Source organism: Entelurus aequoreus, linkage group LG05 (assembly GCF_033978785.1).
Source record: "Entelurus aequoreus isolate RoL-2023_Sb linkage group LG05, RoL_Eaeq_v1.1, whole genome shotgun sequence".
In the NCBI taxonomy this organism is placed as follows: domain Eukaryota; kingdom Metazoa; phylum Chordata; class Actinopteri; order Syngnathiformes; family Syngnathidae; genus Entelurus; species Entelurus aequoreus.
The window spans coordinates 30,183,167-30,209,039 of record NC_084735.1 but is presented as its reverse complement, the minus strand read 5'-3'; the positions used below and the strand labels follow the sequence as shown (position 1 = coordinate 30,209,039).

The 25,873-nt window shown below is 36.5% G+C and overlaps 3 protein-coding genes across 5 annotated transcripts in view; 1 reads left to right on the top strand and 2 right to left on the bottom strand.

The window, feature by feature from the left end:
- LOC133650451 (X-ray radiation resistance-associated protein 1-like) overlaps nt 1–22,151 on the top strand; it is a 42,157-nt gene extending 20,006 nt beyond the window's left edge. For 2 of the 3 annotated variants that reach the window (XM_062047691.1, XM_062047697.1), the window contains exon 17: nt 14,640–14,940. The gene's annotated coding sequence lies outside the window, so the exon portion shown is untranslated. Of the gene's footprint in view, nt 1–14,639; nt 14,941–22,116 lie in introns of those variants that run through there. The other variant, XM_062047692.1, reaches the window with a different exon arrangement.
- LOC133650454 (voltage-gated potassium channel subunit beta-2-like) overlaps nt 1–25,873 on the bottom strand; it is a 193,384-nt gene that overhangs the window by 158,995 nt on the left and 8,516 nt on the right. The window lies entirely within an intron of this gene.
- Nucleotides 1,175–22,620, bottom strand: LOC133650449 (chordin-like protein 2). The gene is made up of 11 exons (XM_062047685.1): nt 22,452–22,620; nt 22,137–22,249; nt 20,890–20,983; nt 18,754–18,896; nt 10,821–10,914; nt 10,656–10,720; nt 10,415–10,574; nt 3,753–3,941; nt 3,511–3,684; nt 3,345–3,437; nt 1,175–1,713 (listed from the first exon to the last, which is right to left on the bottom strand). The coding sequence occupies exons 1-11, from the start codon at nt 22,516–22,518 to the stop codon at nt 1,586–1,588; spliced, it is 1,320 nt and encodes a 439-aa protein (XP_061903669.1). The 5' UTR covers nt 22,519–22,620; the 3' UTR covers nt 1,175–1,585.

The following is a 25,873-nucleotide window of genomic DNA, read 5'->3' as shown; positions in this document are numbered from 1 at the left end:
ACATCTACAGGTAAAATTCCCCCCAAAATAGACACAATAGGGATTTTTTTTTCGAACAAGTTTCATCACATTTTGGAATGCCAGTTTTTAGCTCCAAAATGTGAGCGGGCCCGCTGACAATTTCATATTGTGTAGTATGTGTTCGGGTAGCATCTTCAGCCCGAATTGGGGGTTTTTTGGCGCAGAATTTGAAGGAATAATCCAATATGTCTGCCCGATGCATTGTTGCATGTTGTATAGCAACACAAGTAAAGAAGGGGTCTGCCTGCATACATTTCCAAATAATAATGGGGGTGTGAGGAAAGTATGGACCTCTCCAATCAAAGTGAGAGGGGGGTAATTGGCAGCCATCGTTTTAATGATTCTGACTTTAAAGAAGGGTTTTAGTCAGGGTTTGGATGGGAAACATGTAAACGACTCATGCCAAATGTGATCCTTAAAACGAAGAAAGAAGAAAAGACCCCGGGCTCTAACCTAAGTGGATCAGAATTTTCCAAAGGTCCCACACACTCGTCTTCAGACTAGAGGTGACCGATCCTTCCAGGCTGTAGCTCCCATGTATTGGGACCATCTTCCACCTTCATTGCGCTCAGATGACACTTTCAAAAGCAAACATAAATTGTATTTATTTGTTCAGGCTTTTAATTAGACACTTTTGAGCAACTATGTTTGTTATGTTGTCTTTTATATTAGCCTTTTATATTGTTTATTTTAGCCTTTTATATTGTGTGTCCTTCCTGACATTTTAACTGTGTTGTGAAGCACTTTTTGTCTGTGTAAGTACATTTTACTTACTTACCTTGCTCTCAAAAACGAGAAAATAAGAAATAGTATAATATTCTCTGTTTCATCCTCTTCTACTGATGTCAAGCATCTTGAGGAAATGCTGAAAAAGCATGAGGAAACACAGGCTATGGTATTTATGGAAGTGCAGGGAAGTCCGGAAATGACGATTCTTTTATATTTCTTTTTTGCTCATAGTATTCACTATATGGGTTTTGAAGGACCAGGGTGACCAAAACATGCAATGAAGTGATCAAAATACCAGTAAACGGTGTTGACAATGCACTGCTTCCCCTGCCTGATAAAGATGGACTTGATAGAAAATAAGTAATATAATGACAAGTTAAGAGAAGGCAGACAAAAGACAAGACAATACTTAATGGTTGGACCATCAGTTATATTTTTAAAGAGGGTTGAAGGATTCGAGTTCCAAAAAAGCTGCTGCCATCTTTAAACAAAGAAGCACAACACAACAAATACACATTTGGCCTCATTTTGCCTTACAAAATGAACAGAACGATGTCCTTCGGGAGCTAATTTTAAAATGTATTTTCACTTAAATCTTTTTTACCAGCTTTAACATGTCCTGTCACTTCGCCCCCTGCTAGTCTGGAAGAAATCACAGTTATTGCTTCGCTCATCACATTTAGAGGCTTCGTCCACTTTTATACAATTTGTGTGCATTCAAATAGTCAAACTCCCACTAAAATATGTTTTACAATAAATACAGAAATAAAAACATTTGTACAATAAAACCATGCGGTTAAAATAATGTGTTTCTAATACCGTCCCCCAAAGTAAGTCAGGGTGAACACAATCCTTCCACCTGCTTGGGATCTAAGAAGGTGACCATCTCCTTCATGCCGTCTTCACAAACGCTCTGTACTTGATCCAGTTTCCCTGCTCCATCTTTGAATTTTCCCCACATCTCTGCAATCATAATAATATCCCTTCGATCAACCTCATATGCATTTTGGATAAACAAAACCCAAAACCAGTGAAGTTGGCACGTTGTGTAAATCGTAAATAAAAACAGAATACAATGATTTGCAAATCCTTTTCAGCCTATATTCAATTAAATAGACTGTAAAGACAAGATACTTAACGTTCGAACTGGAAAACTTTGTTATTTTTTGCAAATATTAGCTCATTTGGAATTTGATGCCTGCAACATGTTTAAAAAAAAGCTGGCAGAAGTGGCAAAAATGGCTGAGAAAGTTGAGGAATGCTCATCAAACACCTATTTGGAACATTCCACAGGTGAACAGACTAACTGGGAACAGGTGGGTGCCATGATTGGGTATAAAAGCAGCTGCCATGAAATGCTCAGTCATTCACAAACAAGGATGGGGCGAGGGTCACCACTTTGTGAACAAATGTGTGAGCAAATTGTCGAACAGTATAACAACAACATTTCTCAATGAGCTATTGCAAGGAATTTAGGGATTTCACCATCTGCAGTCCGTAATATCATCAAAATGTTCAAAGAATCTGGAGAAATCACTGCACGTAAGCGGCAAAGCCTGTGACCTTCGATCCCTTATGCGGTACTGCATCAAAAACCGACATCAGTGTGTAAAGGATATCACCACATGGGCTCAGGAATACTTCAGAAAACCACTGTCAGTAACTATAGTTCGTCGCTACATCTGTAAGTGCAAGTTAAAACTCTACTATGCAAAGCCAAAGCCATTTATCAACAACACCCAGAAACGCAGCCGGCTTCGCTGGGCCCGAGCTCATCTAAGATGGACTGATGCAAAGTGGAAAAGTGTTCTGTGGTCTGACAAGTCCACATTTCAAATTGTTTTTGGAAACTGTGGAAGTTGTGTCGTCCGGATCAAAGAGGAAAAGAACCATCCGGATTGTTATAGGCACAAAGTTCAAAAGCCAGCATCTGTGATGGTATGGGGGTGTATTAGTGCCCAAGGCGTGGGTAACTTACACATCTATGAAGGCACCATTAATGTCGAAAGGTACATACAGGTTTTGGAGCAACATATGTTGCCATCCAAGCAGCATCTTTTTTATGGATGCCCCTGCTTATTTCAGTAAGACAATGCCAAGCCACATTCTGTACGTGTTACAACAGCGTGGCTTCATGGTAAAAGAGTACGGGTACTAGACTGGCCTGCCTGTAGTCCAGACCTGTCTCCCGTTGAAAATGTGTGGCGCATTATGAAGCCTAAAATACGACAACTTAAGCTGTACATCAAGCAAGAATGGGAAAGAATTCCACCTGAAAAGCTTCAAAAATGTGTCTCCTCAGTTTCCAAATGTTTACTGAGTGTTGTTAAAAGGAAAGGCCATGTAACACAGTGGTAAAAATGCCCCTGTGCCAACTTTTTTGCAATGTGTCGCTGCCAAATTCTAAGCTGATTATTTGCAAAAAAAAATAAGTTTCTCAGTTCAAACATGAAATATATTGTCTTTGCAGTCCATTCAATTGATTATAAGTTTAAAAGGATTTGCAAATCATTGTATTCTGTTTTTATTTATGATTTACACTACGTGCCAACTTCACTGGTTTTGGGTTTTGTAGAATGCTGAATGTGCGAAACCTTCATCGACTGTTGTCAGTAAGGTGTAATCCTCAGGATGATCCTTGATATCGCTTCTTCCAATGTCACCTATTTCCATTAATTGTAAAACACCTGCATGAAGAAATAAGTGTTTATTCACCCGGCAAATTGTTTTCTTGCATAGTTCAATTGATATCTACTGTACCGTCTACTGTCTTCCATACTTGCACCTCCACCTCAGCAGCGCTTGCTCTTTCAATAGCGATGATCCGAACCGTGCTGGGAGAGTCCACTTTTACAGCGGATTCGACTTTGTAGACCAACACTTTGTTTTTGTTGCCCAGGAAACAGTCAGTGTGGTTACTTGCAGGTTTACTCTCTACGAATAAGTGCATGGATTATAATTTTTTTTTTTTTTTTTTACAACAAAATTCAACTACAACCTACCTGGACACGCCTTGCAGCACTTTCCGGGTGACTTGACCGGATGTTGACACGGATACTGACTGGGACACGTGATGCGTTTACACTCCGGTAGGCCGTCGCTACAAGAGCACGTGATGCATTCCAGGACCTTCCCCAAAACTGGGTGCCATGTGTCTCCGTGCGAGTATGTCTTGCCATTGTACAAACATGCTGGTGACACATGGAACACACACGTCTGAGATAAGAAAAAAAGCTCTCCGAACCGTTTTATATGCAATACAGAGCTATAACTTGAATGCAAAGCAGCTTTGTGTTAACACAACTTTTAAACGTTTGTGGGGTGACTCAGTGGAATCAATAGAATGAGAGAATAACACAAAGCAATAACATCATGCAATTGAAGGGTGTGATATAAACAATGAATTGATGAGTGGGTTTATTATTGCAAACATGGGCGGAGCACCAAATTCTGGGTTCCCATATGCAAGACTCCTGTAGGAGCCCCCCGTCCCACTTTAAACCCAACGTTGCCATCCCTTACACACACACTTGGTATGTTTACATGTACTAACACAAATCATTATTGCATGGATTTGGTTGAAACCAGCTTTTTACAACACATGTAATAACCTTAGTTAGGTTTTTGACTTTAAAAGATGGGGATTAACATATCTAGAGCAGTGTTTTTCAACATTTTTTAAGCAAAGGCACATTTTTTTCATTAAAAAAATACGAAGGCACACCACCAGCAGAAAACGGTAAAAAATGAAACTCCATCAGGTTGTCGTGCTTTATTTTGAGTTTGTTGTTGTTTTCCTGTGTGTAGTGTTTTAGTTCCTGTCTTGCGCTGTTATTTTGGTGGCTTTTCCTGTTTTATTGGTGTTTTCCTGTAGCAGCTTCACGCCTTCCTTTGAGTGCTATTGCCTGACTTGCTTTCTATTGGCAAACAAGACTATTTCAGTTGTGAGGACACTTCCCTTCTTTGTGGGGACATTGTTGATTGTCATGTCATGTACGGATGTACTTTGTGGATGCCGTCTCTGCTCCACACGCTGTAAGTCTTTGCTGTCGTCCAGCATTCTGTTTTGTTTTACTTTGTAGCCAGTTCGATTTTACTTTAATTTTGCATAGCCATCCCTATGCTTCATTGCCGTTTCCTTTCCCTTTTGTTCATTTTTGGTTAAAGCGTTACATACTTTTTACCTGCACGCCATCTCCTGCTGTGCTCTGCATATTGGGATCACGACAAACCATCCTCGACGCGTTGCGACTTCTACAAAGCAATTAACTACCTGCTGCCACCTACTGATATGGAGTTTTATATGGTTGCCCTGCCACGCTCTATACAGCACAGACACTAGACAACGGCACATTATTTGCAGATTATAATTATTGATTTGCAAATAATATTTTTTGGACCAATTAGGTGAAGTTGCATAATTTCTCACGGCACACTAGTGTGCCGCGGCACAGTGGTTGAAAAACACTGATCTAGAGGATATCTAACTCCCCCAACCCCATAAATACTTTTGTTTTGTTTTTTAAAGTTTGTTTTTCCAAAAAAATGCTAACAGATTTAATATAAAATGGCCAGAATGTGAATTTAAATAATCATAATACCTGTAATATTCGCTGAAATATAATTACAAATCTGTCAGGTTTTTCTTTACTTTGGAGTGTAATGTAGAGATTAGTTGATTCATGTATAATTATCATCAGTGGGTTAATATCCAAATAATACATCATTATTATTATTATTATTATATTATTATTAGTGCTGATGCATCTTCTGGGTGCTAAGCTTCCCCCCGTCTTTAAAAACTACACCTCTGTTTTTCACTTTAATGAGAGGAAACCAAACATTATTTTCTCCTATGCTGCCACACATAGATTATATTTATATATTATATATCAAACTAAATTGGCCCTCGTGTGTGAATGTGAGTGTGAATGTTGTCTGTCTATCTGTGTTGGACATGCGATGAGGTGGCGACTTGTCCAGGGTGTACCCCGCTTACTGCCCGAATGCAGCTGAGATAGGCTCCAGCGACCCCAAAAGGGAAAAGCGGTAGAAAATGGATGGATGGATGGATGGATGTTCCAAAATGTTGATGCTGTGTGGGAATGCTTAAAGATGAGCTTTGACGAATTCTGTGTCTGTGTAGAGGAAAGTGTTCATGCTAGGGTTCCCGCTATCCAGGTGGATGTAGTCTTAAACCTTCTTAATTTGATTTAAGCAACCCTATTATTGAAGTTTAACAGCTACATTAATTTTATCCTAACAATTATGACGTGGTTTTTATAAGTCACATATTTAATGGCGGAAAAATATCTTTAAACTTGACAAAAGACCCGAGATAAAGACCATGACTGATAACTGCACTTTGATAAACTCACAGACTGACTGGAGCGAACTCGCTAGCTTAAATGCTGACATGAATACAAGAAAAATTAACGTCTTTCCCCAAAAAGAAACGCCATTCCCTAATCTAAACGTATACAACCACATTGCTGTCTAAACAACTAAGATATTCAATTATGTACATTTGTGCTCTCTTAGCAGAGTAATTGATCTATACCAGGGGTCACCAACGCGGTGCCCGCGGGCACCAGGTCGCTCGTAAGGACCAGATGAGTCGCCCGCGGGCCTGTTCTAAAAAAAAAAAAAAAAATTATTATTATTATTATTTTTTTTTATTTTTTTTTAGTTAAATCTACATAGAAAAAACACAAGATACACTTTCAATCAGTGCATCAACCCAAACAACCTCCCCCATGCACACTCATCCACACCCACTCACACAAAAGGGGTTATTTCTTTCTGCTACCAATATTCTGGTTCCCACAACATAGACAACACATCTGCAAGGGACACAGTCCCTGAAGCACACATGATTGTACAGGCTGCTGGTCCACTAACATTTTCATTAATTACTATTTTTTATGTAATTATTTTTATATTGTTTTACTTTCTTTTTTATCCAAGAAAATGTTTTTTATTTATTTATCTTATTTTATTTTATTTTTTTAAAAAAGGGCCTTATCTTCAACAGACCAGGTTGTCAATGAAATTAGATTTGTTTAAAGGGTTTTTTAAACCAGGCCCAGTCCAGATAATGTCCAAGTCGGACTCAGCAACACACACCTTCATTCATGTACACAGAAAAAAATTAGGGAACAAAACAGATTGCATATAATTTATAAACAAAATTACATTTTCAAAATAAGCATTTATGTACAGTCCAGATTATGTCCAGGTCACTCAAATTAGGGAACACAACAACAGATATCATATAATCTATAAACATAATTATACTTTCAAAATAAGCCTTTGAGGACTTCTCATCTTTTTTTTAATGTTTTTTGGCATCATTATCATTTTCAACCATGTAACTTTCTAAAGTTAGAAAATACTGAATAAATGTTTTAAAGAAAGTAATACTAAGTGAATATCTGTTTTTGGCCTTAAAAATAAACATTTTACCGAGTACTTTAATTAAATTGACTAAATCATGATTGTCAATGAACTCTCCTAAAATAACAAAAACCACATTAAGCTTCATAAACAAACCAATCCTTAAACACATTTTTTCAACTTCCACCCAAAACAAAGACACAATATGACAATACCAAAACAAATGCAGGGTGGATTCAGGCTCCTGACAACAAAATCGGCAATCATCTAACTCTGTCATATTCCATAATTTTAACATTTTCCCTGTGGGTAAGAAGTTATAAATAATTTTAATTGGAAAATAACGATTTTGCACATCGATAGTGGTTTTATAGATTAGTTTGAATATGGCATCCCATGGCAACGGGCAGTCAAAAAAGTCCTCCCATTTTCCATTTGTGTTGTATGAGGCAGCCTTCAAATATTTTTTTTATTAAATAAAAATTATATATTTTTCTATTTATTTTAGTTCCTTTTTGCCAACTAGAATTTCTTATTAGAGGTTTACAAACTAATAATTTAGTAGTTCCATAATTAATTATTTGTTTCCATCTTTTCCCAATTACTCCAGTTAGTTGATAAAATGAAAAGCTTGAGCAAGCATCACCATACATAGCTCTAAATTCATCATACTTCATAATTTTACCATTCTCATTGATAATATCATTGACAAAAATGATTCCTCTTTCAAACATATTTTTCCAAAAGAAAGGCTTTCCATCCATTACAATATTAGAGTTCATCCATATTAACTGCTGCAAAATATCGTCTCCTTTTTCTGGCACATAAAATTGAAAACACCACTATGAGTGGATTGTTTCCTTTATGAACCCCGCCATGTTTCCCAGCAGACTCTCTGGGAGGGGATCACTTGTAAAAAAGGATACAATTTATTTTGATACAGTACATGTTTTTTGTCCAACAGGACATTTGTGTACCACTCAATGTTTAAATACATCTTTGGAACAATTGATGCTTTTAAAGACAGACACATAGCTTCCAGGTTGAGAAGTTTCAGGCCCCCATATTCATACTCTTTGTACAAAACCTTTCTTTTAATCTTTTCTGGTTTGCCGTTACAGACAAAATCGAAGACCCTCCGCTCATAAATCTTAAAAAAATTTTGTGATGGAGCTGGTAATGACAAAAACAAATAAATAAATTGAGGAATAATTAACGAGTTGGCAATAGACATTTTACCATACAAGGTTAGGGATTTCCTTTTCCATAATTGCATAATTTTGTCCAGCTTTCTTAGTCGATTATCATAATTTACTGAGCCTAGATCTTCCAGATTTTCTGGGACAACAACACCAAGTATGTTAACTGGTCCATCTGTCCACAAAACAGGCACTTTGCATTCCATTCGAAAGGACGTTCCCTTTAGATTTCCGATCCTTAACATTTTACATTTATCATAATTAAGCTTAAGGCCAGATTGCTGTAAAAATATGTCCAAAAGATTAAGAAGGTTCCGCAAACAATGAGGAAAAATCTTATCTTTGTGAATCAGCCTTTTCTGACATGAACTTCATCAAGAACAAACACAGAACACGCCTCACTGATGCACATCTGCAAGACTCACTCAGAGTTGCAGTGTCAAGTTACACACCAGAGTACAACACACTAGTTAACAGCATGCAATGCCAGGCTTCCCACTAACTGACAAAGAAACAGATAACAGATTTGGTGTCCAGTTCAAAGTGTGACATGATTTAAAAATTTGAGAGTTTACTTTTGTATTTTACATGAGTTATTATTTGTACAAACATGGTGCAAAGTAATTCATGATTTGTTAAAAAATGTTAGTGGCTAGCTAGTTAAAATGGGATATTGTGATTTCACAAGACTGTCTTAGAAGTGATCATTTGAAAATGTTCAATTTGAAAAATGTGCACTTAGAGAAAATATAAAAATATAGTGTTGCATATTGATATTTATCTGTTTCTATATATATTTATTGTGAGAAATCATTAAGATGATCAGTGTTTCCACAAAGATAAATATCATTAATTGTTAATAATAACAGAGTTAAAGGTAAATTGAGCAAATTGGCTACTTCTGGCAATTTATTTAAGTGTGTATCTAACTGGTAGCCCTTCGCATTAATCAGTACCCAAGAAGTAGCCCTTGGTTTCAAAAAGGTTGGTGACCCCTGATCTATACTCAAAGGAATACAAAACTGAGGTGTTTTTACGATGCATTCAAGGACCGCTAAACAGAGTAGGGCGCCACAACGCCTGCTAGACATATTAAATAATGGATTTTGTTTGTTGTGCACTTTTCATCTAAATAAAGCCTATTTTGTTGCTGCTGTATTTTTTTTTTTAACAAATAGAAAATACATTCAAATGAGGCCTGCCAAAGCTAACGCGAGTTAATGATGGTTTCCTTTAACAGCAGTAAAGTCGCTTGCAAAGTTCTATGTATATATATATATATATATATATATATATATATATATATATATATATATATATATATATATATATATATATATATATATATATATATATATATATATATATATATATATATGTATATGTATATGTATCTATACATGTATATATCTATATATACACACACACACACACATATATATATATATATATATATATATATATATATATATATATATATATATATATATATATATATATATATATATATATATGTGATATTTCTACCTAAATAAATGCTTCTGATGTTCTGTTGTTCTGTGCATTACAAGATGTACAAGTTATTGGTCTTCATATGGCTGCATGGCAATGTATTAACCTCCATTATTTATTCATAACATTTAATATTCAGCCTGTTAAACATTATGTAATTAAAGACTTAACCAGAACATGCTACAAAAAAAAGGTATACAATATTTCCGCCAGTCGTAGGTATAGAAATACATATATATAGTTATGTGTCATATATTGTAAAATATATATGTATTGCATCTGTGTGCCTTTAAAAGAGTGTTGGTGTCCATTTTACGTTGAGCTGTTAAATATAAGGTACATACATAATGTTTCATAAGCAAATATTTGTATAAATCCAACAAATTGCCCAGTTGGATGTACATTTCAATAAGTTCCACTTATGAAAGAGACCTTATATTTGTGAATAATTATGAGTTAACTATTGATAAAATGCAATGAATCGCAATTAGATATATTCCTAATTTAAATGTTTTGTAATAAAATGTTTATCATATAAAAACGCCTCTTTTGCAAACCTTTCTGGTGTTTCTGCTGCATTAAAATCTTCACGCTGGTCTCAGAAGCCCCTCTGAGGTCAAGTTCACTGAGGCTGAGGCGTCTGGGGGAAGTCCAGACGCCGGTTTGGTCGGAACGTGCCGCGTCCTGCTCGGCAGAACACTGCTGCAGCGAGTGCCTCTTTTTAGAAACACACATACAAAAGAGTTGTGTGGAATGATTGAATAATATTTTCAAAACATGCATGATGACGTGACGTACGACGCCTCTATTGAGCTGCTGGTTTGCATCCTCTGCTGATGAAGATCCACCAGTGGAGTCTTGACCTGTTTTGAACAATGAAGTATTTAGTATTCGTGTGGCCCTGACCAACCTGTTCCAGCTTTAGAAAATACTTCTTTAGTCAGCTGGAAGACTTTGGCCTACCTTTGCACAGCAAGCAGCAGGTGTCTGCAGCCGTGACCGGAGAGGAGCAGCTGATTGGTTGGCAGGTTTTTATAGCGCAAAATATATTTCCATTCTGGAGTGGGAACAAAACGTCAGCGGTTTTAAAGTTTGAACATTTTTCCGTGCATGTTCCAGGAAGCTCTGGGGTTTGGGGACGGATAGACATTATTTTTTCAGTGAAATAGTAGTTTCATGACAGTTTTAAGTTCCTAGAAAAATCCTCTTCATGCATCAGTCCAATGCAATGACACACATAAGATGCAGATGAGGAACACCCAATCAAACGATCCATCTTTGAAAAACAGGAGCCAGCTTTGAAGTCAACGGCCCAACCTGGGCATGGATACCAGTACTCAACTGAAGCATTTTTCAGTGCTTTTGTGTGTGCTCAAATGTGTTAATTAATGTAAATTTTACACTGCGCTGTCTAGTTATCATCTTGTTTTATTAAACATGTGTGTCTCATTTGCAAGTATTATACGGTAAACTTTGCATGCAGTTGCAATTCCAACTGGTTAGATGGCAGTAGTGTATAGACTACGGCAAAGCCGTGCGGAGAAAGAGTATGAAAACTTACCAGTAGAGTGGAAAAACAAGTTGACTTGATATGCTCAATTGCGTTTCAAAAGTTAAAGTTAAAATACCAATGATTGTCACACACACTAGATGTGGTGAAATCTGTCCTCTGCATTTGACCCATCCCCTTGTTCAGCCCCTGGGAGGTGAGGAGAGCAGTGAGCAGCAAAGGTGGCCGCGCCCGGGAATCATTTTTGGTGATTCAACCCCCAATTCCAACCCTTGATGCTGAGTGTCAAGCAGGGAGGTAATGGGTTCCATTTTTATAGTCTTTGGTATGACTCGGCCGGGGTTTGAACTCACGACCTACCGATCTCAGGGCGGACACTCTAACCACAAGGCTACTGAGCAGGTTTCATTGTACCCATTGAACCGCATAAACATCACAAAATGCCACAATTTCAGATGGTCATTTTGAATATTCTGCTGTTTTATTATGTTTGTAGTTTGTATTTCTTGTTTAGCACTTAGCAATATTGCTACATAATGCTTAGTGTTTCACTAAAGCTGGATCTGTTTAGCAGCGCTTCTAATATTTTTGATCCTTTTATTCAGGATAAAAAATATAAGGTTCTGGACCATCCTTTGTCCTGAAGTAATCGTTATTTCCTCTCACAAAGTCTTCATGCTTTGCATTGTTGTTGGTAGGAAGTGGGTCTGCGGTTCCTACCTCTACGTCACGGATCACATGACTGGCTAGCTCAGTATCCTTCAAAATGGCTCGGGAATCTCTGTGAGATTGATACTATTTTAATCATATCTATTTACTCGCAAACTTTGTAAGTCTTTCGGTGTCATAAATCAAGTAAATATGATAATTACTTTAATATAGAAGCAACCCGTTTTTCCATTCTGCTGGTACTTTAAATGACAGGCGCCATGTCGCACACCAAGGAGGTCTGCGGCTGTACTCGCATGCATGCAATCAAATTGTTCTGACGTTAGTTTTCCTGACGAAATAAACCCAAATGATGAGTCTAACTACAGTTCTAAACATACTACAGCTCATAAACTTAAAATATAACATGCTTTTATTTTGTCAAAGAATAATTTTGGGGCAATTTTGCGGCCGCATTTGAAGCACTCCGCCACTACAGTCCTTAGTGACCGGCTGACTGTCTAACATGCTCCCGCCAGCGAAATGTACTTCAGAAAATACAGAACGACCAAAAAAAACAACATATTAATTACTCTCATTTTGCCAAAATCTTCATTAGATTTGGACCATCAATTATGGAGAAATCATGACTTTTGTGTGAAGTATGTCAACTGTGGTGGCAATTGTTTGTAATCACTGCGCTACGTATTATATACAGTACACACACAAACACATGCATATATATATATGCAAATACATACATACATACATACATAAATACATACATACATACATACATACATACATACATACATACATACATACATACATACATACATACATACATACATACATACATACATACATACATACATACATACATACATACATATATATATATATATATATATATATATATATATATATATATATATATATGTATATACACATACATACAGACAGACACACACACACACATACAGTATATATATATATATATATATATATATATATATATATATATATATATATATATATGTATATATATATGTATATACACATACATACAGACAGACACACATACAGTATATATATATATATATATATATATATATATATATATATATATATATATATATATATATATATATATATATATATATATATATATATATATGTATATATATATATGTATATACACATACATACAGACACACACACACACACACACATACAGTATATATATATACAGTACAGGCCAAAAGTTTGGACACACCTTCTCCTCATTCAATGTGTTTTCTTTATTTTCATGACTATTTACATTGTAGATTGTCACTGAAGGCATCAAAACTATGAATGAACACATGTGGAGTTATGTACTTAACAAAAAAAGGTGAAATAACTGAATACATGTTTTATATTCTAGTTTCTTCAAAATAGACACCCTTTGCTCTGATTACTGCTTGGCACACTCTTGGCATTCTCTCGATGAGCTTCAAGCACACCTGTGAAGTGAAAACCATTTCAAGTGACTACCTCTTGAAGCTGACTTTAAGTGAATCGACACTCGGTAGGACAGAAATCGGTCGGCACCTATTAAAGTACCGAAATGGGTACCCGTCCCTACTACAGTACAATGTACTGATTCACGTAAAATTAAACAGTGCAATATTTGGATATCTTTGTTGCATGTGACGTCATGTCCAGTTGCAGATTCGGCACCGGCTTAAGCACTTGGCGGGCTAACAGGCGTAATCATAGCAGACTCCGTCTAGGTAATGTTGCAATTTCCCATGCCCACAAAGCATGTATGGCTGATAGAAAGCACTCGAAAGTAGAGCTCAACTTTTCCAAGCTAGCTCGAGGCTAATTTACATTGAACATGCCATATATATGCTACTGATTAGAATTGATGACTTTAAAAGGCGATTTTAACACATTCAAATTTAAAAAATACAACTAAAGAGCTAGTGTGTAATAAGTATAATAATTACAATTTAATGGCAAAGACTACTTCCTGGCTCAAGCAACACACCTCGGACAAACTGAAATGAATGCAAACTTGCAAATGAGACTCAAAAGCGTAAGAAAACAAAATACAGTGTTAATGTTAAACTAAATTGGCATCATTGAGTACCAAGGCATTGATACCGTATCAGTTCAAACGTGAAAGGTACCAATCTATAGAGGGAGGGATTACACACACACAAGCACAGGAAAAGGAGGGCGGGGGACAAGTGAGCATGAGAAAGTGATGCTACATAATTAGAGACTACACACTGGAAAGTTGAGGAAAATGAACAGCAGAAAACAAAAGCTGAGATAATTTGTGTTTTTTTAATGCCAATGTTCTCAAAAGACTAGCCAAAAAATTTTATTTTTTTAATTTTGCACATCTTAAAGTATATCTAGTTGTGTAATGTGTTGTTGCTCTTTCGCTGAAAATAGTTGTAAATATATAAATAGTACACACAATCAAATTGCACATTTTGTCTAATTGAAATGGGTTTGTTTTTGTAGTTTATCATTTGTTTTTATGGTAATATATATATAAATACAAATAAATAAGTCATTTTGATTTGATTACAAAACATTGTAACTTGGATTGTTTCCCTGGCTTCGAGACTTTCCCCAAGGACACTGCGGCGAAGACACAACAAACTCCCTTCTTGTCTCTCATGGACACACACCAGTTGTTGTTGACTTTGGACTGACTGGCAAGAACACCAAGGCCGCGGAACAGAGACACGCGGCAGGCTTACACACATACATGCATCCACACAAAATATACGCCACACACACATACCCCACCGCCATACAACGCCTTTGACGCGAATCCCTTAGGGGTGATGGCCGGCTGGGCAGCGCCCGAAGAGCTGCAGCCCGCCACCGTAGCCCCCATGCCCTCCCCTCTGTTGCAAGTCTCGAGATGTATGTTGTAATATGTATATGTGCTTTGCTATGGAGGTTTGTTCCCACTCCAGACTGGGCCCCCTTAGGAGCCAAGTCTAGATTGTATTGTTTTACTCATCCTCCCCCAGCGTTTACCTTTTTCCCATCTTTTACGGGGCGCCTTATGACGACCCATCAGCGTTCTAGTTCTGTAACCCTGTACACTGTTTGTTTGTCTAATCTTGAACGGGTTTGTGCTGAAAATCTAATTTCCCCTCTGGGATTAATAAAGTACTATCTAATCTAATCTAATCTAATAATTAGTGTTTTCACATTAGAAATCTATCCATCATCTTACACTTATCCGAAGCCGGGTCGCGGGGGCAGCAGCCTAAGCAGAGAAGCACAGACTTCCCTCTGCCCAGTTACTTCGTCCAGCTCTTCTCGGGGGATCCCGAGGCGTTCTATCATAGATGTGTTCTGGTAATACATTTTAAAAACAACAAAAATCTGAGGAGCCATTTGGGAGCCGAAAGAGCCACCGGCTCTTTTTAGGAAGCCGAGCCAAAAGAACAGCTCCATTGTGAAGGCACAAATATTAAACTGGACAAAAGTAATGGGATAATAATGTCTGTGTTGACTCATTTCGGGTGAATAGTGAATCTATACTGCGATTCAAGCAGTCGTGTACACTGACTGCTTCAAAGTGTATCCATGTTTCAATTCTATAGTATTGTCCCTTGAGAAGATCTAGTGCAGGGGTCACCAACCTTTTTGAAACCTAGGGCTACTTCTTGGGTACTGATTAATGCAAAGGGCTACCAGTTTGATACACACTTAAATAAACTGCCAGAAATAGCCAATTTGCTCAATTTACCTTTAACTCTGTTATTATTAATAATTAATTATATTTATCTTTGTGGAAACACTGATCATCTTAATGATTTCTCACAATAAATATATATAGAAACAGATAAATATCAATATGCAACACTTTATTTTTATATTTTCTCCAAGTGCACATTTTTCAAATTGAACATTTTCAAATGATCACTTCTAAGACAGTCTTGTGAAATCACAATATCCCATTTTAACTAGCTAGCCACTAACATTTTTTAACAAATCATGAATTACTTTGCACCATGTTTGTACAAATAATAACTCATGTAAAATACAAAAGTAAACTCTCAAATTTTTAAATCATGTCACACTTTGAACTGGACACCAAATCTGTTATCTGTTTCTTTGTCAGTTAGTGGGAAGCCTGGCATTGCATGCTGTTAACTAGTGTGTTGTACTCTGGTGTGTAACTTGACACTGCAACTCTGAGTGAGTCTTGCAGATGTGCATCAGTGAGGCGTGTTCTGTGTTTGTTCTTGATGAAGTTCATGTCAGAAAAGGCTGATTCACAAAGATAAGATTTTTCCTCATTGTTTGCGGAACCTTCTTAATCTTTTGGACATATTTTCACAGCAATCTGGCCTTAAGCTTAATTATGATAAATGTAAAATGTTAAGGATCGGAAATCTAAAGGGAACGTCCTTTCGAATGGAATGCAAAGTGCCTGTTTTGTGGACAGATGGACCAGTTAACATACTTGGTGTTGCTGTCCCAGAAAATCTGGAAGATCTAGGCTCAGTAAATTATGATAATCGACTAAGAAAGCTGGACAAAATTATGCAATTATGGAAAGGGAAATCCTTAACCTTGTATGGTAAAATGTCTATTGCCAACTCGTTAATTATTCCTCAATTTATTTATTTGTTTTTGTCATTACCAGCTCCATCACAAAACTTTTTTAAGATTTATGAGTGGAGGGTCTTCGATTTTGTCTGGAACGGCAAACCAGAAAAGATTAAAAGAAAGGTTTTGTACAAAGAGTATGAATATGGGGGCCTGAAACTTCTCAACCTTGAAGCTATGTGTCTGTCTTTAAAAGCATCAATTGTTCCAAAGATGTATTTAAACATTGAGTGGTACACAAATGTCCTGTTGGACAAAAAACATGTACTGTATGAAAATAAATTGTATCCTTTTTTACAAGTGATCCCCTCCCATTTTTCTTATGTAGAGAGTCTGCTGGGAAACATGGCGGGGTTCCTAAAGGAAACAATCCACTCATAGTGGTGTTTTCAATTTTATGTGCCAGAAAAAAGAGACGATATTTTGCAGCAGATAATATGGATGAACTCTAATATTGTAATAGATGGAAAGCCTTTCTTTTGGAAAAATATGTTTGAAAGAGGAATCATTTTTGTCAATGATATTATCAATGAGAATGGTAAAATTATGAAGTATGATGAATTTAGAGCTATGTATGGTGATGCTTGCTCAAGCTTTTCATTTTATCAACTAACTGGAGTAATTGGGAAAAGATGGAAACAAATACTTAATTATGGAACTACTAAATTATTAGTTTGTAAACCTCTAATAAGAAATTCTAGTTGGCACAAAGGAACTAAAATAAATAGAAAAATATATAATTTTTATTTAATAAAGAAATCTTTAAAGGCTGCCCCATACAACACATATGGAAAATGGGAGGACTTTTTTGACTGCCCGTTGCCATGGGATGCCATATTAAAACTAATATATAAAACTACTATCGATGTGCAAAATCGTTATTTTCAAATTAAAATTATTTATAACTTCTTACCCACAGGGAAAATGTTAAAATTATGGAATATGACAGAGTCAGATGATTGCCGATTCTGTTGTCAGGAGCCTGAATCCACCCTGCATTTGTTTTGGTATTGTCATATTGTGTCTTTGTTTTGGGTGGAAGTGGAAAAAATGTGTTTAAGGATTGGTTTGTTTATTGCTTGATGTGGTTTCTGTTATTTTAGGAGAGTTCATTGACAATCATGATTTAGTCAATTTAATTATAGTACTCGGTAAAAGGTTTATTTTTAAGGCCAAAAACAGATATTCACTTAGTATTACTTTCTTTAAAACATTTATTCAGTATTTTCTAACTCTAGAAAGTTACATGGTTGAAAACGATAATGATGCCAAAAAACATTTAAAAAAAGATGAGAAGTCCTCAAAGGCTTATTTTGAAAGTATAATTATGTTTATAGATTATATGATATCTGTTGTTGTGTTCCCTAATTTGAGTGACCTGGACATAATCTGGACTGTACATAAATGCTTATTTTGAAAATGTAATTTTGTTTATAAATGATATGCAATCTGTTGTGTTCCCTAATTTTTTTCTGTGTACATGAATGAAGGTGTGTGTTGCTGAGTCCGACTTGGACATTATCTGGACTGGGCCTGGTTTAAAAAACCCTTTAAACAAATCTAATTTCATTGACAACCTGGTCTGTTGAAGATAAGGCCCTTTTTTAAAAAATAAAATAAAATAAGATAAATAAATAAAAAACATTTTCTTGGATAAAAAAGAAAGTAAAACAATATAAAAATAATTACCTAAAAAATAGTAATTAATGAAAATGTTAGTGGACCAGCAGCCTATACAATCATGTGTGCTTCAGGGACTGTGTCCCTTGCAGATGTGTTGTCTATGTTGTGGGAACCAGAATATTGGTAGCAGAAAGAAATAACCCCTTTTGTGTGAGTGGGTGTGGATGAGTGTGCATGGGGGAGGTTGTTTGGGTTGATGCACTGATTGAAAGTGTATCTTGTGTTTTTTCTATGTAGATTTAATTTTAATTTTTTTTTTTTTTTTTTAATTTTTTTTTTAGAACAGGCCCGCGGGCGACTCATCTGGTCCTTACGGGCGACCTGGTGCCCGCGGGCACCGCGTTGGTGACCCCTGATCTAGTGTAACAAGATGAAAACACTTGTATTTTACACAATAAATGAAAGTGATGAATGACTCACAGAGCATGAGCACATGGCACACTGGTTTCTTGGCTTTGCAGGAAGGTCGTGTTTGGTGAAGGTCTCTCCTGGTTGATAAATACTTCCATTATATCTGCACACTTTCACTGGAGCTCTCAGGGCCGCTGGGACCTTCGGTTTATCTAAGACACAACAACATATTGTAATTCAATTATTGCATTTTTGAAAAGTACCGATCAGTATCAGTTTAAACGTAAACAATACCAATTTCAACGCCTCTGTAACTAAACGTTTTTGGATTATTTCCTGACTAATTCAAGAAGTGCTTCAAGGTGTCTTATTCATCATACGCACCAAATAGGATGAAGGAGTAGAGGTGTTAATGTTAACATTTTTCTGGTGAATAGTAAGACTCATTATCAAAGTTTGTGGCTAAACCCTGCCCACCTCCAATGGCATAAAATGATTGTAATCCCCCATCTGTCTCGTATCTGTGACTGGCTTTTGGGCTCTTTTCGGCCCCTTCTACACTAAGGTTATCCAGGGTAAATCCTACCTAACCTTATCCACACACACACAATGGTCGTTTAAGACCCCCTCGCCCCCGCCGTCAGCCGGCGCAACGCGACCTAGTACGCATGCGTGGAAAAAGCACACGTCATAGTCACCTCCAGTGTTGCTTTGTGTGCAAGTTCTTAAATTAAATGTAACTTATCTGGACAATATCCAGTGTTGTGGTATTTCAATTAACTGGAATCCAGTGTGCTGTGGGGCCCTATTGTAGTGAATCACACCTGAGCCATCATAAATTAATCAAATCTTTAATGGACATGTGAAAGTAAACAATGTGATAAAGAACATTTTGCAACAATCAATCTAGGGATCTAGATATCTGGTCAGGACACTCCTCACTCTTTTGCCTTCACCTTCATTGTCCATTCCTTTTTGGTGACTTTATATACTCTGGACCTAGACGTTGAGTCCGCGACATACATGGTGGACAATAACTGTTACAGTCTGCTTTGCCAGTCCAAAAGCATTCCCCGGTTTACGTAGTCTTCCCTCGACAGCCAGGTAATACAAAGCACACGCTACCTTTTTTATCACATCCACGGGAGCCCGCATTCTCGTAAGTAGAATCACAGCTGACCTGGACATTCGGAAGTTCTCTTGCCGTCTGAGAAGTGTTGTATCCGAAATAGCTGCAATCGCTTTCTCTTAAGGTATTCATGTGGGATTTCCACAAGCGTCTGTACAGACGGAAGGAGAAACACGGGCATGTCTGGATGACTCGCCTCCATATTTTCAGTGGTTAGCTCCGAGTTACGAAAATCCCTTGGAGGAGTTCGTCAAAATTCGACCCCTGATTTAGTCCCAAAATAGCTGGTTCAAACCAACATGGCTGACTTCTTGTTTGTTTACAAACAACTTTTTGATACATTCTTGTGCGTCCTGACATGATAAACGTCTCGCTAGTGAGTGATATTTTTCACCGGGCCTGATGCCCATGCAAATTTTAGTGATTTTTCATGCATGTTAAAAATGCCAGGAAAACACTTGTGTATAATAATAATAATAATAATAATATGTATGCACGTAGAACACTTAAGACCTTTAGCATATCAGTATGTGGAATTAAACTATGGAATGGATTAAGTAAAGAAGTTAAACAATGTACTGATATGATCCAGTTCAAGAGGTTGTTCAAATTAATAGTGCTTACAAAGTACAAGGAAGAAGAATTATGAGAAATACCTTCAACCTTATTCTTCATCTCAGTATGTTAATCATGACTGACTTAATTGTATATTGCAAGAACTGCTGTATTAATCATTCACTGATGTAATTGTGTTACAAAAAGAAGACATTAAATGAACATATGTATATGTAAACGCTCTGAAGTGGGAAAGGGGTAGGATTAAATAAGCTTTGTTTCTTCCTACTCCTTTTCGGACATGATGTGAAGAGAAATTATATGAAATTGTGTGATGTATTATACTGTAAGTGTGTTCATGTTCGAAATAAACTAAAAAAAAAAGAAAGAAAGAATAATAATAATAATAATAATAAACATAGCAGTTCCAATAGAGCTTTTATATCGCCATAGGTAATAAAACTAGTCTAATAAAGATATAATAGGGCACAAGACACATGGTAAGGAAGGTGCAGGTCTACCTGTGCATCTTGGACAACACTGGTGAGGATCTGCTACTGGCTTGTCACATGGCAGAGGAGGACATTTCATCTTACTGCATCTCACATGACCCATCTGCAACACAGAATGGAGTTTCTTGTCACACCTCATATATCATATATGTATATATACACACATATATATATATATCCATCCATCCATTTTCTACCGCTTATTCCCTTCGGGGTCACGGGGGCGCTGGAGCCTATCTCAGCTACAATCGGGCGGAAGGCGGGGTACACCCCGGACAAGTCGCCACCTCATCGCAGGGCCAACACAGATAGACAACATTCACACTCACACACTAGGGCCAATTTAGTGTATGTGTATGTATATATATATATATATATATATATATATATATATATATATATATATATATATATATATATATATATATATATATATACACACACACATATATATATATATATATATATATATATACACACACATATATATACAGTATATTAGGGATGTCCGATAATGGCTTTTTGCCGATATCCGATATGCCGATATTGTCCAACTCTTAATTACCGATACCGATATCTACCGATATCAACCGATACGGATATATACAGTCGTGGAATAAACACATTATTATGCCTAATTTGGACAACCAGATCTGGTGACGATAAGGTCCTTTTTTTTAAAAATAATAAAATAAAATAAGATAAATAAAAAAAAAATATTTTCTTGAATAAAAAAGAAAGTAAAACATTATAAAAACAGTTACATAGAAACTAGTAATTAATGAAAATTAGTAAAATTAACTGTTAAAGGTTAGTACTATTAGTGGACCAGCAGCACGCACAATCATGTGTGCTTACAGACTGTATCCCTTGCAGACTGTATTGATATATATTGACATATAATGTAGGAACCAGAATATTAATAACAGAAAGAAACAACCCTTTTGTGTGAATGAGTGTAAATGGGGGAGGGAGGTTTTTTGGGTTGTTGCACTAATTGTAAGTGTATCTTGTGTATTTTAAGTTGATTTAATAAAATTAAAAAAAAACGATACCGATAATAAAAAAAAACAAAACCGATAATTTCCGATAGACATCTCTTATATATATATATATATATATATATATATATATATATATATATATATATATATATATATATATATATATATATATATATATATATATATATATATATATATATATATATATATATAAAACATTATCTTTTGATAGTTGAAACAAAGCATGAGTACCTCAGTGCAGAAACACCGCATGCAGAGCATCAGTCCAAAGGGCTCCAGAAAAGGATGCCAGCTGTCTCCCGGGTTGAAGGTCTTGTCTTTAAAAGTGCATGCCGCCCCCGAGCCTTGGTGGTACAAATAAGAAGAAACATCTGCATATGACCTAATGATGCAAGAATTAAGTCAAATCCACAGGAAATGCCCACTCTAAGAGAAGACAAGTTTGGGAGAGAGAAAAAAAATCTTCACTAAACCACAGCGAGATCTTGTTCTTTCCAAAAAGCTCCGCACGTCTGCAGAAGATCGACTTGAAGGTTCAGTCTTTACCTTTGCGGACTCTCAGCTGAGCAGCTGCACACCAGACCAGCATTAAGGACACCAGCAAGGACTTCATTGTTCATCCCCAACATGTGCGTGATCCGTTCCCTTTGACAGCACAAGTCAAATAGTCGTGTGTGTTTCTGCCGGAATCAAAAGGTGGAGATACTTCTTGTGCTTGGCCGAGCTATGGCGCACCCTGCAGGACACACAACGTCATAGCATGACGAACTCAGTCGTCGTACAAAATGTACATGGAATTAATATTACCTTCATACATTATAGTTGCAGTCAGAACGCGATGTCTTCATTATTGAAAATAATTAAGTACTTTGTTTTTTTTTCTATTAAAAACTACTCACAGGGCATTAAATATATAGACACCAATTTTAATAAATATTAAAACATTGATTGATTGATTGAGACTTTTATTAGTAGGTTGCACAGTGAAGTACATATTCCGTACAATTGACCACTAAATGGTAACACCCGAATAAGTTTTTCAACTTGTTTGAGTCGGGGTCCACTTAAATTGATTCATGATACAGATATATACTATCAGATATACTATCATCATAATACAGTCATCACACAAGATAATCACATTGAATTATTTACATTATTTACAATCAGGGGTGTGGAGGGAGGGGGGGTATGGACATCAAGTAGTGGACATAGAGAGAGAGAGAGAGAGAGAGAGAGAGAGAGAGAGAGAGAGAGAGAGAGATCAGAAGGCATAAGAAAAAGAAAAAGTATCTGCATTTGATTGTTTACATTTGATTATTAGCAATCCGGGGAGGGTGTTAGTTTAGGGTTGTAGCTGCCTGGAGGTGAACTTTTATTGCGGTTTTGAAGGAGGATAGAGATGCCCTTTCTTTTATACCTGTTGGGAGCGCATTCCACATTGATGTGGCATAGAAAGAGAATGAGTTAAGACCTTTGTTAGTTCGGAATCTGGGTTTAACGTGGTTAGTGGAGCACCCCCTGGTGTTGTGGTTATGGCGGTCATTTACGTTAAGGAAGTAGTTTGACATGTACTTCTGTATCAGGGAGGTGTAGCGGATTTTATAGACTAGGCTCAGTGCAAGTTGTTTAACTCTGTCCTCCACCTTGAGCCAGCCCACCTTAGAGAAGTGGGTAGGAGTGAGGTGGGATCTGGGGTGGAGGTCTAGAAGTAACCTGACTAGCTTGTTCTGAGATGTTTGGAGTTTAGATTTGAGGGTTTTGGAGGTGCTAGGGATCGAAAAAGGGTTGAACGAGAGTTCCCGCCAGAATCCTCAAGGTGCTTTTGTTGACCAGAGAGGAAATTCTGTAGAGAAATCTCGTTCGTTGGTTAACCTTTTTGATTACCTTGGTTGCCATTTTATCACAGGAAAGGTTAGCCTCTAGAATGGAACCTAGGTAGGTGACCTCATCTTTCCTGGTGATGACACTGTCACCTACTTTTATGGTGAAGTCATTGACTCTCTTAAGTTTGATGTGGGACCCAAACAGGATGGATTCTGTTTTACCCAAGTGGATGGATAGCTTGTTGTCAGCGAGCCAGTAATATAAATATGAAATAACAAGAAAATCTGATATTAAAAAGTGTAATTTCTAGCATATAAAAAAAATCACATTTGAATCATAGTATTCAACATAATTAAACAGAAAATCTGATATTAAAAAGTGTAATTTCTAGCATATAAAAAAAATCACATTTGAATCATAGTATTCAACATAATTAAATTTAAATATGATTATCAATATATATTTTACATGTTTTGTTGTATTATTTTGTGGCATTCCCACTTTTTTCCTCTTCGACAGTCACTGTATTTTTTTTTTAAGGTCATGATTTTGTATAATTTTGTGAAATCATTGTAATAAAGTAATAAAAACCAAAAATATCTTGCATGCAGTGTCACCCCTCCCTATATGCACAAATGGTCAGTAAGTGCATATAAAACGTGAATTAATGAAAGACAGGGTGTTTCATATAAAATGTTGCCACACACTTATTCTTAGCCCCTTTCTGCTATGTCACTGATAATACTGTTTACGAGTGTTAGTGTGCTGGTAAACAGTCAAACTGGAATCCAAACCTGGGTGGAGATGAGAGAAAGATATGCAAATGTGTTTTTAATTATGTTGAGTTATTTTGCACTAAAAAAACTAATTATTAAACAATTTATTTCTCTTTATGTTGTTTTACTACGAAACATGCGCCCAATTAAATTCAAGTTTGATTAAAAAGGTATAAAAAAAAGTGTTTCACATTTAAAAAAAGTATTAAAAAAAGGTGAGCATTTGTTGTTATGGGAGGGGGGCTTAGGGACCCTGCTCGCATGCTTTGTAAGTGAACATGGAACAATACTTCCATAATTGTGGATACAATTTGAGATGTTTTTGGCTGCTGAGTAAAGAAAATATTAGAGGCAGCTCTACACCCATAATAACAATGTTATGTAAAAGGGAAATTATTGAATGACCAAGCAAAGTAACATCCTCTATTTTAATACACATAGGGCTAAAACAGCACAGACATCTTCTTAGAAATCCCAGACATATCATTCTCTGAGACAATAACCAACAATAGAAGTTCAATCAAACGTATCAATCACAGCAATCCATCTCTAGTCATCGCCTGCGTTTATGACATGACATCATGGAGAGGCGGTTGCTCACAAACAAAAGAAGCAAAAAAATCCCTGAATTTTAAAATTCATACATGTCATACAAAGAGTGTTGAGTCAATATTAATCTTGAGTTTTGAACGAGATTAAAATGGGTGGAAATGGGTCAAAATATATTTAATAGAATACAGGCAGTAACAGTGCCCTTGTAAAAAATGTTGTGATAATACTAAGAGAATCTGCATTAAAATGATTTGAGGTAACACCACGTTATAAAAGCGCGTTCCTCATACTGTCCCATGTGTTACTTGCCAGAAAAGCAGAAACACTGAGTGTCTCAGAAAGGAGCCTCCACCTGCCGTACATACTGTCTCTGAAGTAGAACACAATATTGCATTTATAGACAGGGATCACATTGCACAAGCGCCCACACGCACGAACACACAGAGAGACTCAAGAAGTGCTGCTGTGTGCGCCTGTGTCGTCTTCCAGCTTCTGCCGCTTCTTCGCTCGGATGGCATTCATGGCTTCTTCTATGGAGCGAGTGTCCCTCTTGTTGGCCACCGGCACTAAATGATGAAAATTAATTTGAAAAAAGAGGTCACTGATGGGGGGTAGTGCATAGGCCTGGGTTGATTAACAATATTATCGTCAGCATTATTTTGAGACCAAATTAAGCACTATTGTAATCACAATATATAGAAATAATGTACAAACCCCGTTTCCATATGAGTTGGGAAATTGTGTTAGATGTAAATATAAACGGAATACAATGATTTGCAAATCATTTTCAACCCATATTTAATTGAATATGCT